Source organism: Leucopleurus acutus, assembly GCF_964270905.1.
Source record: "Leucopleurus acutus genome assembly, chromosome: 3".
Taxonomy (NCBI): Eukaryota; Metazoa; Chordata; class Mammalia; order Artiodactyla; family Delphinidae; genus Leucopleurus; species Leucopleurus acutus.
Window position 1 is genome coordinate 149772306 of NC_139145.1, and position 14272 is coordinate 149786577.

Here is a 14272-nt window from a genome sequence, read left to right on the forward strand (position 1 = left end):
TGTGTATATGTATAGGGGTTAAATCTTCTTGATGGTTAACTTCATTATCATTATGCAATATTCCCCTTTGTCCCTCTTAATTTTCCTTACTCTGAAGTCTGCTTTGTCTCATGTTAAGATATCTATTCCAGTTTCTTTTGATTAGTGTTTCCATGGTTTTTTAAAAAATTCATTCTTTTAAACCTGTTTGTGTCTTTGAATCTAAACTGTCTCTTATAAACAGCATAGGTATGGTTAGATCTTTTATCCAGTCTTGGAAATTTTACCTTTGGAGTATTTGATCTAGTCACATTTAATGTGATTATTGATAGAGTTGGATTTACACCAGCCACTGTGCCCTTTGCTTTCTATGTCAAATGTCCTTTTTGTCTCTCTGTTCTGCTCTTACTACCTTCTTTTGTGTTAAATATAAAATTAAAGTTATGCTATTTAAATTTCCTTCCTCCTCCCTTTTTCCCTCCTTCCTTCCCTCCCTCCCTACATACCTATATCCATTTGAGTTTTTTCCTTAGTAGTTGCTCTGTGGATTACAATGTGCATCTTTATCTTACTCTTCTTTAAAGTAATACTCAATTACAGCAAAATACAGAAACTTTGTTCCAATATATCTTCATTTACTATCCCCCCTTGTGCATTATTGTCAGAAATATGTTTATGTGTTATAACCCAAACAATACTGTTTTATACTTACTGTTTTATGCAATCTTTGCTTTTAAATGAGTTTTTAAAAGCAAAAAGAGAAAATACATAGTCTTCCCTGTTTATTTACCTTTGTATCTATCTTTACTTCATATGGATTTGAAATACTGTCTGATGTTACTTACTTTCAATTAGCAGGACTTGTAAGGCAGACCTGCTAGCAACAAATTCAGCCTTTGTTTATCTGTGAATGTCTTTGTTTCACCTTCATTTCTGAAGGGTAATACTGCTGGGTATAGATTCTTGTTTGATAGTTTGCTTCTTTCAGCACTTTGAGTATGTTATCCTAATGCCTCCTGGTCTCCAGTATTTCTAGTGAGAGGTTATCTGGTAATTGTATTGTTCCTTTATATGTGATAAGTTGTTTTCTCTTGCTGCTTTCAATATATATTCTCTTTGTTTATGTAACAGTTTGACTGTGATGCATCTAGGTATGATGATCTCTTTGTGTTTATCCAGCTTGGAGTTTATTGAACATCTGGATCTTAGATGAATATTTTTCACCAGATTTGTTTTCAGTTGTTATTTTTTCTGCCTTCTCTTTTTGAGACTCCTGTAACTGCTGGGAGGCTTGCTTGAAAATTTTAGTCTCTGAGGCTTTCCTTATTTTCTTCATTCTTTTTTCCTTTTGTTCTTTAAATTCAAATTCAAGTTCATTGATTCTTTCTCTCTCATCTCAGATCTACTGTTGAGCTCCTCTAGTAAACTTTTCATTTCAGTTGTACTTAAAAAAAAAAAAGTTTATTTATTTATTTTTGACTGCGTCAGGTCTTAGTTGCAGCACATGGGATCTTTTGTTGTGGCACATGGGCTTCTCTCTAGTTGTGGTGTGCGCGGGCTCAGTAGTTGTGGCATGGGCTTAGTTGCCCTGAGGCATGTGGAATCTTAGCTCCCTGACCAGGGATAGAACCCACGTCCCCTGCCTTGGAAGGTGGGTTCCCAACCACTTGATCACCAGGGAAGTCCCTCAGTCATACTTTTTTGTTGTTGTTGTTGTTGGTATGCAGGCCTCTCACTGTTGTGTTCTCTCCCGTTGCGGAGCACAGGCTCCGGACGCTCAGGCTCAGCGGCCATGGCTCACGGGCCCAGCCGCTTCGCAGCATGTGGGATCTTCCCGGACCGGGACACGAACCCGTGTCCCCTGCATCGGCAGGCGGACTCTCAACCACTGCGCCACCAGGGAAGCCCAGTCATACTTTTTAACTAAAGAATTTCCATCTCTTTACTGAGATTCTGTATTTGATGAATCATTATTTTTCTTAATGAGTCTTTGTCATTCTTTCCTTTAAGTCTTTAAATATAGTTTCCTTTAGTTCTTTACCCGCTATTTGATAGAATGTCCCTCAGTTTGAATTTGTTTGATATATAAATGATTATTAATGTGGTCTTAATGCATGTGTGTTTTCTGTCTTTTAAGGTTGGGGCTGTCAGGGTTTCATTTGGATGAGATTAATTGGAATGTGGCACTTAAAGTGTAAGTGGTATTTGATAATTGCAAATCCTAATTTGTTCTTTGACAAATTGGTTAGTTGGGTTGATGGGACTGCTGTTTGTTTTCTCTTAAGCAGCTGCCCTTATTGTCATAATCACACTTACTGGTTTTCTAATAGCAACTAAAGGTTACATTTATGCAAATTTGAATTTCTTGGCCACACATAATATTTTTTAGCCTGTGATGAATATTTTAGTTATAGATTCTATACTTGAATTACAAAAACCTTTGCCAGATACTACTGATTTATTATTTCATTAAAGTCCTTCTGGCATTACTAAAAGTCAGTTGCTTGCAAGAACAGAAATCTCCTCCAAGTAGCCTAAGAAAAGGAGACATAGGTGAATCTCATGGAAATAAGGTTTAGGAGTACAGCCCAAAGATACAGGAATGCTTCTGTTGTTAGGATGCCATTCTCTGTGTGTGTCTGTGTGTTCCCTGTGTGTATGTCTTGGTCTGTCTCACATTGTGTGTTCTCTCATTTCTGCTCTCCATATCTCTTGTATATCTTTCTGTTTATCATTGTTCTCTGGTTGCATTTGTGCAAAATAGCCAGTGGCTTCTGAATCCACATAACCAGTTACATCTCCAGTGCCCATGCGCATGTAACTGATCCAGCCTCTGTGGGCCAAGTTCAGATTCCCAGGAGGAAAACTTTAATGTGCACATCCTGGTCCAGTTAGATGTGGCAGAGTACAGTCATCTCTTTCTGTAAAATCTGTAGTTGAGGACAAGTTTTCTAAAAGGGGGATGTGAGCCAAGAGTGGCCTCAGTTAGTACAAATTTTGGATTGAGTTTGGTAGTAAATCCCAAATGTTTTTGGAAAACTGGTATTTTCTTTTGCTGAGGAAAGTCTATGTAGAAAGCCATTTCTGAAACATTGGTCACAACAGAATTCAACATTATAGGTTGTTTTTAGTGATTTCATTTTGAAATACTTTGTGCATAAAAACAGAAACATAGCTGGTAAAATATGAAAACTCCTCTGTGTACCTTGTACATATATTGACACCTAGTAATTATTTTGAATTGTTAGGTGTTTGTAGTTTCAAAGTCTGGGCTCTTTAGGCCTGTTCTGTATGACCTCCCAATTCTGGTTTACTTTGTAGTTCTTTCCTTTCCTTTTCCTTTTCTTTTTTCCTTTTCCTTTTCCCCTCCTTCCCTCCCTTCCTTCCTTTTTTTCTTTCTTTCTTTGGGTATATATTTATTTACTTTTTTTGGAAATATGGTTGATGCACAATATTATGTTAGTTTTAAGTGTACTACGTAGTGATTTGACATTTTCATATATTATGAAATGATCACCACCTAAGTCTAGTAACCATCTGTCCCCATACAAAATTATTACAATATTACTGACCATATTTCTTATGCTGTATATTATTTATTTAATAAATTTAGGTTTGTATCTCTTACGCCCTTCACCTATTTTGTTCCCATCCCCTTCCCCTCCAGCAACCACCTGTTTGTTTTCTGTGTGAGTCTGTTTTCATTTTATTTTGTTTGTCTTATCTTTAGATTCCACATATAACTGAGATTATGTGGTTTTTGTGTTTCTCTGTTTGACCTGTTTCACTTAGTGTAATACCCTCCAAGACCATCCATGTTGCTGCAGATGGCAAAATTTCATTCGTTTTTATGGCTGCGTAGTATTCCACTTTATGTGTGTGTGTGTGTATATATATATATATATATATATATATATATATATGCAGTAATATAATAAAGAAAGACAAAATACTAGAAGTAGTAGAAACTTCCAGTGATATATATATCACATTTCTTCATCCATTCATCTGTTGGTAGACACTTAGGTTGCTTCCATATCTTAGCAATTGTAAGTAGTGGTTCTGTGAACATTGGTGTGCATATATATCTTTTTGAATTAGTGTTTCTTTTTTCTGCAAGTAAATATACAGAAGTGAAATTGCCTGATCATACGGCAGTTCCATTTTTAATTTTTTGAGGAACCTCCGTACTGTTTTCCTTAGTGACTCCTACAATTTACAGTCCCACCAACAGTGCACGAGGGTTCCCTTTTCTCCACTTCCTTGCCAACACTTATTATTTCTTGTCTTCTTGATGATAGCCATTCTGGCAGGTGTGAGATGGTATATCTCATTGTGGTTTTGATTTGCATTTCCCTGTTGATTAGTGATGTCGATTATGTCTTCATGAGTCTGTTGGCCCTCTGTATGTTTTCCTTGGAAAAAATGTTTACACAGGTCTTCTGCCCACTTTTTTTTTTCCAGTACGCGGGCCTCTCACTGTTGTGGCCTCTCCCGTTGCGGAGCACAGGCTCCGGACGCGCAGGCTCAGCGGCCATGGCTCACAGGCCAAGCTGCTCCGCGGCATGTGGGATCCTCCCGGACCGGGGCACGGAGCCGTGTCCCCTGCATCGGCAGGCGGACTCTCAACCACTGCGCCACCAGGGAAGCCCCCTGCCCACTTTTTAATTGGGTTGTTTCTCGTTGTTTTGATGTTAACTTGTATAAATTCTTTGTATATTTTGGATATTAACTTCTTATCAGATATATCATTTGCAAACATAACCCATATAAGTAGGCTGTCTTTTTTTTTTAATAAGTAAAGCACCTTTTTTTTAGATTTTATTTTTGGCTGTGTTGGGTCTTCGTTGCTGCGCGCAGGCTTTCTCTAGTTGTGGCAAGCAGGGGCTACTCTTCATTGCAGTGCGTGGGCTTCTCATTGCGGTGGCTTATCTTGTTGCGGAGCATGGCCTCTAGGCCTGCGGGCTTCAGTAGTTGCAGCACACGGGCTCAGTAGTTGCAGCATGTGGACCCTAGAGCACACAGTCTTCAGTAGTTGTGGGTTTTATATGTTAATACAGAAGGGTTTTATGTATTAATACATATAAACATTCTCTATGCATATATGTTTACATAATTTCAAATTAGGGTCATACCTTATATATACTATTTTGTACCTGTTTTTCATGTTTTATTTATATATATATCATGTTCTGTATTTTTTATTCTGTGCTTACATTTTATTTTTTATATGTGTGTGTGTGTTTATGTTCTAGGAAGGAAAATCACATAATACTTTTGGTTGTATACCTCTTATGGTACTTGTACACTATGTTTTAAATATTTTATTGCAGGTGGCCAGGCTTTCGAGTTCAGTCTTAAACAACAAACGTCCTCTGGTTAAATATTCTGGAGCTCGTAACCTGAATGATGAGAACTCAGTGTTTGCATATTTAGGGGCCCAGTGAGCATTTCCCTTTTCCCCTATTCACGTTGAGCCACTTGAGAAGAAAAGGGAATCAGGCAAATAGAGATCCAAATAAATGTTATCTTATCACTGAGAAGAAGTTGTGTTGGAGGTTGTTGCTTAGATCTGCAGCAACATCAGATTTCATGTATGTAGTCTCTGTCCCCTAAGTTTAGATCTTGGAACTGCCCACTGAGGGAAGGATTGTGTCTGCAGAGCTTGTCCCTCGTATCGTTGCCTCATTCGTTACTGTACCATTCATTCCTTCTACTTAGCTCCTTGCTTCGGAGTGGCATACTATATGATAAAGGTCATTTATCCCAGTTTAAGTTACAAGCTTCTCTTGAGGTCTGCCTAAAGGTTGGCCATTTGTCTGAGTGTCTGATGCTGAGTATTACCAACAACGTAAGATTGATTGAAGCACTCTGTAGTCAGTTTAGTTGACTCTCCATTGGGAAAGTCTCCACCTACCTGGTTATTATTAGTTGTTATTATTAAAGTAGATTGTTGGTGAAAGGTAAGTAGAGGTGCTTTGCATTAGTTTCCAGGGCCTTCTGAGTCCCTGTCTCTTGTGTTCTGTTCTTGGTTTTGTTGGAGGCTTGTGAGCTGCACATGGTATGACTTTTGAATGTTCCTGTTTTGATTTTCTAGCAGCGCAACTCACCGGGAAAACCATATTAGGGTGTTAATGCACCCATTTATTCTTGCATGTTTCCCCTTGTTTTGGACCCATGAACCTAATGAAATCATGTTTCTCTGGATTCTGTGAGGGCAGTGTATGATCCACCTCTATTTGGCATATCTCTGCCTCTCCCATTCTATTTTAGGAATAGGAGCTGGTTCTGATCATAATCTTGAACTTGTAGGGCCCCAAAATAGTTTTTTTTTTTGGTGGTTGTCCAGCCTCCATCAGGACCCAGTTGAGTCTTCTACAGTGAGTGGGGGACCTCCTCAAGATCCTGTGGCTACTGGTACTCCCAGCACAGTGCTGCTTCTTCATCAGTAAGTTGATTGCCTGGCCAGTGGTTCTCCCTTGGTGTGACCCTGAACTTTGAGCACTAGTACCCTGTCCTTGGACTAACCTGGGATATGAAGCTATTTCCTCCATCACTGGTGGTAGAATCTCATACCCATTGGGGGGTCTGAAATGATTATTGGCTTCCAAGCACAAGAGCTGTGCAGTGTCACTGAATACATGGTCATAATTTGTTATAATGATCATCATTGCTATTTCTTTCTTTCTTTTTTCGGCCTTGCTGTGCAGCTTGTGGGATCCTAGTTCCCAGACCAGGGCTTGAACCCAGGCCCACGGCAGTGAAGGCACCGAGTCTTAACCATTGGACTGCCAGGGAATTCCCCATCATTGCTATTTCTTTACTCTCTCACAGTATGGTTGCACACGTAGCTAGTTGTGCTTTTGAACCAAATCGTAAACTGCTTGATACTGTCAGGTCTTCCTCACCTATTTTAACCATCTTTTTAAATGTGGCTGGCTTGCCTTTTTCACAGGTAGGGTATAAGATTTTTACTGGGGCATAAACACATTCATGCCCTGAATATATAACCATCCTGTTTAGACTGCAGCTTCTTGAAATTGTTTCAGGGAGTAGTGGTTTATCTGAGGACAAAATCCTCTGGGCACTGTGGTTGTTACTGACCTGCTCTTATAAAATCTTTTCCACTGAGAAGTCAGGTGGATTGATGGCATGCCTGGGTCTGGATGTTCAGTCACCCAATCTTGTACCAGGTTTTAAGATGCCCAGTAACTGACATGGTAGGCTCTAGTTCATCATTACACAGCTGGGCACCTGTGAGGCCTATGCCACCTGTCTCTTCCCTCTTCCATGGGTTAAGGTTAGCTCAGTAGTTACAATACCATATTTCCTTTAATCTAAGGTACCATCTATTTTAAAATGCATCCCAATATCAGAGATAAAACTTTTTCCCTCAGTTTTATTGAGAGGTAATTGACATGCATCACTATATAAATTTAAAGTGTACAGCATGATGGTTTGGTTTACATATGCAGCCATACTTTATTTTATTGTGCTTCACAGATATTGTATGTTTTACAAATTGAAGGTTTGTGGCAATGCTGCGTAGTCACATGATGGTTAGCATTTTTTAGCAATAAGGTATTTTTAAATAAAGGTATATACTTTTTTTTAAGACATAATGCTATTGCACACTTAATAGACTACAGTATAGTTTGAATATAACTTTTATATACACTAGGAAACCAAAACATTTGTGTTACTTGCTTTATTGTGATATTGGCTTTCTTGTGGTAGTCTGGAACCAAACCCGTGTTATCTCCGAGGCATGCCTGTATCATGAAATGATTACCACAGTAGGTTTAGCATCCGTTATCTCATATGGAGATGCTAAACTTCTAAAATATATGTTTGGGGATCGATGAGATCTAGTTTTAAGGTTAACACTAGAGATTAAAAGATGTAAGGGCTCTTTAGCACTTGGCAAGGCCTAAGCTGGTGCTCTGGCTTCTCAGTAGTTCTGCTCACATGTGTTGTGACATGGATTCACTGCAGAATCTTGCTGGCCTAGGTCATGACCAGATTCACTTGACGCTTTTCCAACATACTGCTTTCCCTCTAATAGACATAATTCTTAAGGATGGCATTGTCATTTTATCCAGTAATACCATAAAATCTTTTAACACTGCCCTTTTTAGTACCCTTTCTCCCCCGCCTCCTACCTCCTACAACTTGCTTAATTCCTGATCCTACTTTTATGATGCAGATTTTAGCAGGTGTCATCAACATGCTGGACTGTTCTGTTGCTTGGTATGGCTTTTTTGTTTTGTTTTTAATTAATTTATTTGTTTTTGGCTGTGTTGGGTCTTTGTTGCTGCGCTCGGGCTTTCTCTAGTTGCGACGAGCGGGGGCTACTCTTCCTTGTGGTGCGCGGGCTTCTCGTTGTGATGGCTTCTCTTGTTGCAGAGCGCGGGCTCTAGGAGCGCAGGCTTCAGTAGTTGTAGCTCGTGAGCTCTAGAGCGCAGGCTCAGTAGTTGTGGCGCACGGGCTTCATTGCTCCGCTGCGTGTGGGATCTTCCTGGACCAGGGCTCGAACCCGTGTCCGCTGCATTGGCAGGTGGATTCTTAACCACTGCGCCACCAGGGAAGCCCCTTGGTGTGGCTTTGATGGCTTCATTTATTTTTGGAATATTGCTCATGTGTTCCAGAAGCTTTGCTACAGAACTGTCCGCGCCCATTTGTCTATTTTCCCACATGAAATCAATTCTGTTTAAGCATCTGTCTTTTTATGGTAATGCCCAAAAGCTGTTCATTAAATGTAAAACTTTGAAGTCTGTTATTAAAGACTCCATTTTGCTAACATCTCTGGGTTGCCATTACTCTGAGAGCAATTGAGGCTGAGGTGTATTTCGTTCTCTTCTAGCAAATGTAAGCTTCTAATGAGTACTGTTCATCTGAAATTTCCAGGCTGCAGAGACAGGGCATGGTCCTGTCTACATCCATCACTGTTTTATGAGGTGTACTCTATTGTTTATAGTTTTTAGAGGCTCACCTAGGAACTCCGTCTGTATGTCCAGGCCAATTGAAGCCCGATAGCTGTGACTTTGATTTTATGTGAATCCATTCCTAGGCCTCCTAGGGCTTTAATTGTTTTGGATGGATACAGAAGCCATCGATTGTACCTGATGTCTGTAAGTTATTGGTCTTATTAACCACTTAGCTAATATCTGGCAGTCTTAATTTAATCAGATCTCTAACACTTAAGTTTAAAAGGATTCCCTCAAATCTAGTCAGTGTTTGCTTCCCCTGCCTCACATTTAAATCTCCCTCTTTGAATTGATATTTTTATCTCCTTGTGTCTCCCTTCATCCAAATTTTTATTTTCCCAAAGCCTTCATTCTCAGAAGTGGTAGCTTTGTCATTTAAGTCTTTGTGTCAGTGGTGAAGTCCCATGGACCCTGATGGTCAGTCATCTTCTTAAATACAAGCTGACCACCATGACCTGGCAATGTACCAAGACTGACCTCAAGAAAGTTCTGAAACCAAGGGTCTAGGCCTCCCTATTCCTGGTCCTCCATTCTTCAAAGAATCCATTGACCTGTTCTCCCTCCCATCAAAATTATATGTTACCTTGTTCTGAGCCTTAACCAGAACCAGTTATCGCTTCTGCTTTCTCTTCAGAGTTGGGTACTTTAAACTAATAGCTGGCAACTCTGCTGGCATAGTTCATGGCTTCATAATTTGGGCAGTCCCAGTTATTAGCTCCCAAAGAGTGCCCTGACTTTATCTGGTGATGCCTGTTTCACTTGAGAATTCCCAGATCCCTGGCTGTCTATCAATCTCATTCTGTCTGGCTGTTTTTCCACCTTGGACGTTGCCCTTAAATTTCTCTTGGTGGGGTGGGGGAATCCGATCGCTTTACAGTTTGTTATTCAGAACTTTAGGCATGGCCCCGTATGTAAGTTTTCTGATACATTCGTCCAAATTTAACCTTGTATTTTTATTGCAAACAGCATTGAACGATGTTCTAATTCTCCATGAGGCTACATTGGGCTAGATTATTTTTCCTGAGCTTCTTAATTTGCCCACGTATACTAGTAATAAACGACTATAATCTAAGGTTAACTGAGTGGGTGAGCCCTGTTGCCTGCAATCTGAAAGAGCCTAATTAGCACATAACTTAGTGAGTTCCAAAGTTATTTGTTGTTTATCTACATGTAAGGAAAGTGGTGAAAAGACAGTAAATCCCTGAAAATCCTAGTTTAATAATGTATAGTAACTATTTTTTCAGTATTTTAATTATGGAAAGACATGCAAGGTAAAAGGCACAAGAAATAACTTTGGCTAAAAAGTGATTCTGTTCTTGACTCTGAGTTCAAAGTAAATTAGCTCTTTTGTTTTCTTTTTTAAATAGGGTTACACATCATTTTGGAATGACTGTATATCATCTGGATTACGTGGCTGTATGTTAATTGAATTAGCATTGAGAGGAAGGTTACAGCTAGAGGCTTGTGGAATGAGACGTAAAAGTCTGTTAACAAGAAAGGTAAGAGGGGGCCTATATAACATCTCCTTTTTAAAGAGTTTGTGCTGCCTAAAAATGAAGACTGTTTCTACTAATAGTTTTCTTTTTTATTGAAGTATAGTTGATTTATTATGTTGTGTTAATTTCTGCTTACAGCAAAGTGATTCAGTTATACATATACATGCATTTTTAAAAATATTCTTTTCCATTATGGCTTATCACAGTATATTGAATATAATTCCCTGTGCTATACAGTAGAACCTTGTTGTTTACTAATAGCTTTCAAAAATTAAAGAAGAGAAGTTGATTTTAAAGTTAAGTCTTTATTGAATCATGTTTCCATATCTTTTCTTGCATCCTTGGGTTTTTGGTTCTTTGCGCATAATGAGTAATGTAATTCATCGTTAGGATCACTGGCCATTGCATCCTACATATTCAGAAAGACTCCAAACTTTATTTGCTGCTCCTGAAAGCCATGATTTGGAAAACTTGACGTAACTACTCAAAAGTGGTATTGTGCAAATTAACTGTCCATAGGCTGTTGATCTTTTTGCCAGAATACAAATAGGTTTCACATCTCTGCCTCTCCCCTGTGAAGGTCTGTGTTAATAGAGGTATTATTGACTAGTTTTTAGAATTTCTAACTTTAACCTCAATCTAAAATATTCAAGACTCTTTCTCTTCTAGTCTGTCATTGTTTCTTGGGGGACGTGGGGTGTTTCAAAGCTATTTTTTCCTAAATACACTGTCTTATGAAATCCAAAAAGTTTTAGGTGAAAACTGAACATTTTTTGATTGAAATGCCAGAGAGAGTAATAATCCTATAGGAAAGAAAGAAATGTATTCTTGAAGATTGTATGCAAAGTAAACACGGTATGGCAGAAAATATTCCTCGTGGAATATTAAAATTAAATCTAGTCATTTAGAGTCAAATGAGCTGGCATGAGATTAGTTTTGAAGTTACTGTTTTAGATATCTATGTCATAAAGCAGAATAAAATTTTTATTTGTTTTACTGTGCAACCATAGATTTATGGAGGACAGAAACCTTAAGAATTTGTCATTATAATTATCAATGAAATATACACATTGGTTACTACTAATAGTAGAAATTACAGGTAATTTTACATTAATGTTATGGAGCCCTGACCTAAAGTGAAAAGATTTTGGTACTGTTTATTTGGGTTTTTTTGGAACAGAAACCAGTTTTGTGTTGATTATCAACAAATTATTTGCTCTTTCGTTCATTTATTCATTCATCATTTATTTATTTAGTGCTTAAGTCTTCCATCCATTGTGCTTGACTCTGGGGATACATTGGAGACCAAGAGACACATGTTCCCTGCCTGCATGGGCTTTTTACTTCAATCTACCTGTTTGTATGATCTTAACTAGGCAGTTGATAGTCTTTTGGGAAAATACTGCAATATGATTTAATCTATTCATTTAAAAATAATGATTGATTATATTAAGATAATACATATACAATAGTTATAAAATCAAATTGTACTTAAAGACTTACAACAAAAAAAATAGCAATCTTCTACCTGCCCTTCCCCACTCCTTAGTCTTGTATCTGGGCGGCAGCCATTCTCAGTCCTTGTATTAGTTTTGTAAGGCTGCCTTAGCAAATTACCACAGACTTGGTTGCTTGAAACAACAGACATTAATTCTCTTTACAGTTCTGGAGGCCACAATGTGCTGTTCCTTGCCTCTTCTAGCCTCTGATGGCTTTGAGGCTTTCCTTGGCTTCTGGCTGCATCTCTCTCTGTCCTCTGTTTTTACATCACCCTCTCCTTTGTATGTCACTCATAAGGACACTTTCATTGCATGTCGGGGCTCATCTGGATAATCCAGGACAATCTCATCTCCAGATCTGATTTCACTTAATTTTATCTACAAAGATTTATTGGGGATTAGATTCTGGGGGTTAGGACATGAACACCTTTTGGGGGTCACCATTCAGCTTGCTACAGTTTTCACTTACTTGGGCATTTACCTCCATATTTCTAAATAAGCTTATACTGCCATTTCTTGATAAATCAGTTGGAGATGCTCTTTACTTACTTACATCTATTACTTAAAATAGATGGATATTTGCGGGCCTTCCGTGGTACCGCAGTGGTTAAGAATCCGCCTGCCAAGGCAGGGAACACGGGTTCGAGCCCTGGTCCGGGAAGATCCCACATGCCGCAGAGCAACTAAGCCCGTGTGCCACAACTACTGAGCCTGTGCTCTAGAGCCTGTGAGCCACAACTACTGAGCCCACGCGCCTAGAGCCCATGCTCCGCAACAAGAGAAGCCACCGCAATGAGAAGCCTGCGCACCACAAAGAGCAGCCCCCGCTCGCCAAAACTAGAGAAAGCCCGTGCACAGCAATGAAGACCCAGTGCAGCCAAAAAAAATAGATGAATATTTGGCTCTCTTACATACCACTTTTTACCCCTACCTTTCAGTCTTCCTAATAGAGTTATATCATAATTTTTGGCAAAACAGTAATGATTGTTTTATATTGTTACAACTATATTAATACTGTTTTCTGTAGAGTTAAGTTATATCCTGTGATTTCCTTTCTTAGATAGTTTTGTTTTTTTCTAGAGTTAATCCCTTTTTTTAAAGTTTTCTATGTAGCTCTCCTTTTTTCTTATATGCTCCATCAGAGAAAAGTTAGATTATTAATTTTCAAATGTTCATATACATCAGATAACTCCATTAAAATTTGCCTGTGTTCCAGTCTGGACTGGTTATGCTTTGGTTCTACTGGGACTTCTTGTCACTTTTTTTTTTTATTGCTTTCAGCCCCCTGTTTTCTGGATCTAATGTTTTCTTCCACCCTCATGGGAGGAAAATGTTTTGAGACTTTGCATGCCTGAAAATTCCTTTATTGTACCATATTTCTGTTTGACAGATTGGCTGGGAATAGAATGTTAGATTTTTCCCACAGAATTTTTAAGGCATTTCCCCATTGTCCTCTAGTATACAGAGTTGCGGTTAGAGTCTGATGCCCTTCTGATTGTCAATCTCTGTATGATACCTGGTTTTTCTTCTCTGGAAGCATTTAAGATCTTCTTTTTATCTCTAGTGTTCTGAAATTGTATGATATGCCTTGATGTGGGTCTTTTAAAATTCACTATGCTTGGGCTTCTTCAATCCAGAAGTGTGTGTCTTTTTATTTTGGAAAGTTTTATTTCTTGTATCTTCACTGTGTTTCTAGAACTGTATAAGGTGGAGTGGACCTCTTGGCTGTTCTTTATTTTCTGATTTTTATGTTATTTTTCTTTCTGGTTTGTTTCCTAGCTTTTTTGGGATATAATTGACATTCTCTTGGTCTCTCTTACCTTTTAATCCTCTGTTGAGTTTTTTATTGTGGCTTTCATGTTTTTGATTTCCAGGAAGCGTTTTCTGTATCGTGCCTTCTTATTCTTCTTGTTTTATGGATGTAAGATTTTCTTTTAAATCCCTGAGGATATTACTGCTCTTTTGAGAATTTTCTTTATCTGTGTTATCTGTTTCTTCAGTTCTTATTTTCTCTTTTGGTCTCTTCCTTGTTGAAGACTTTCAAGTGTCTTGTCATCCTTGGTTATTTGTTTATATTTAAGAATGAGGCTTGTCCTCCAAGAATAAAAACGCTAAATATAAATTATATGTGTGGGCAGGAATATTTACTAGTGGGCCACACATTGCTGGATTTTGTTAAGGAGTTGGAACTTGCTCTGAGTTATTGAAGAATTTTAAGCAGAAGCTGGAATGTCATGCTGAGATTTACCTTTAGAAAGATCAGTGAGGAGTATGGATTGAAAAAGGCTAAAACTAGTTCAGGGAAGCTAGT

At 38.5% G+C, this 14272-nt stretch overlaps 1 protein-coding gene across 1 annotated transcript in view; it reads left to right on the forward strand.

Moving 5' to 3' along the window:
* GOLPH3 (golgi phosphoprotein 3) overlaps nucleotides 1-14272 on the forward strand; it is a 53665-nt gene that overhangs the window by 25482 nt on the left and 13911 nt on the right. The window contains exon 2 of the mRNA XM_082836176.1: nucleotides 10334-10465. Coding sequence (XP_082692302.1) covers nucleotides 10334-10465 — 132 coding nt within the window. The remainder of the gene's footprint in view (nucleotides 1-10333; nucleotides 10466-14272) is intronic.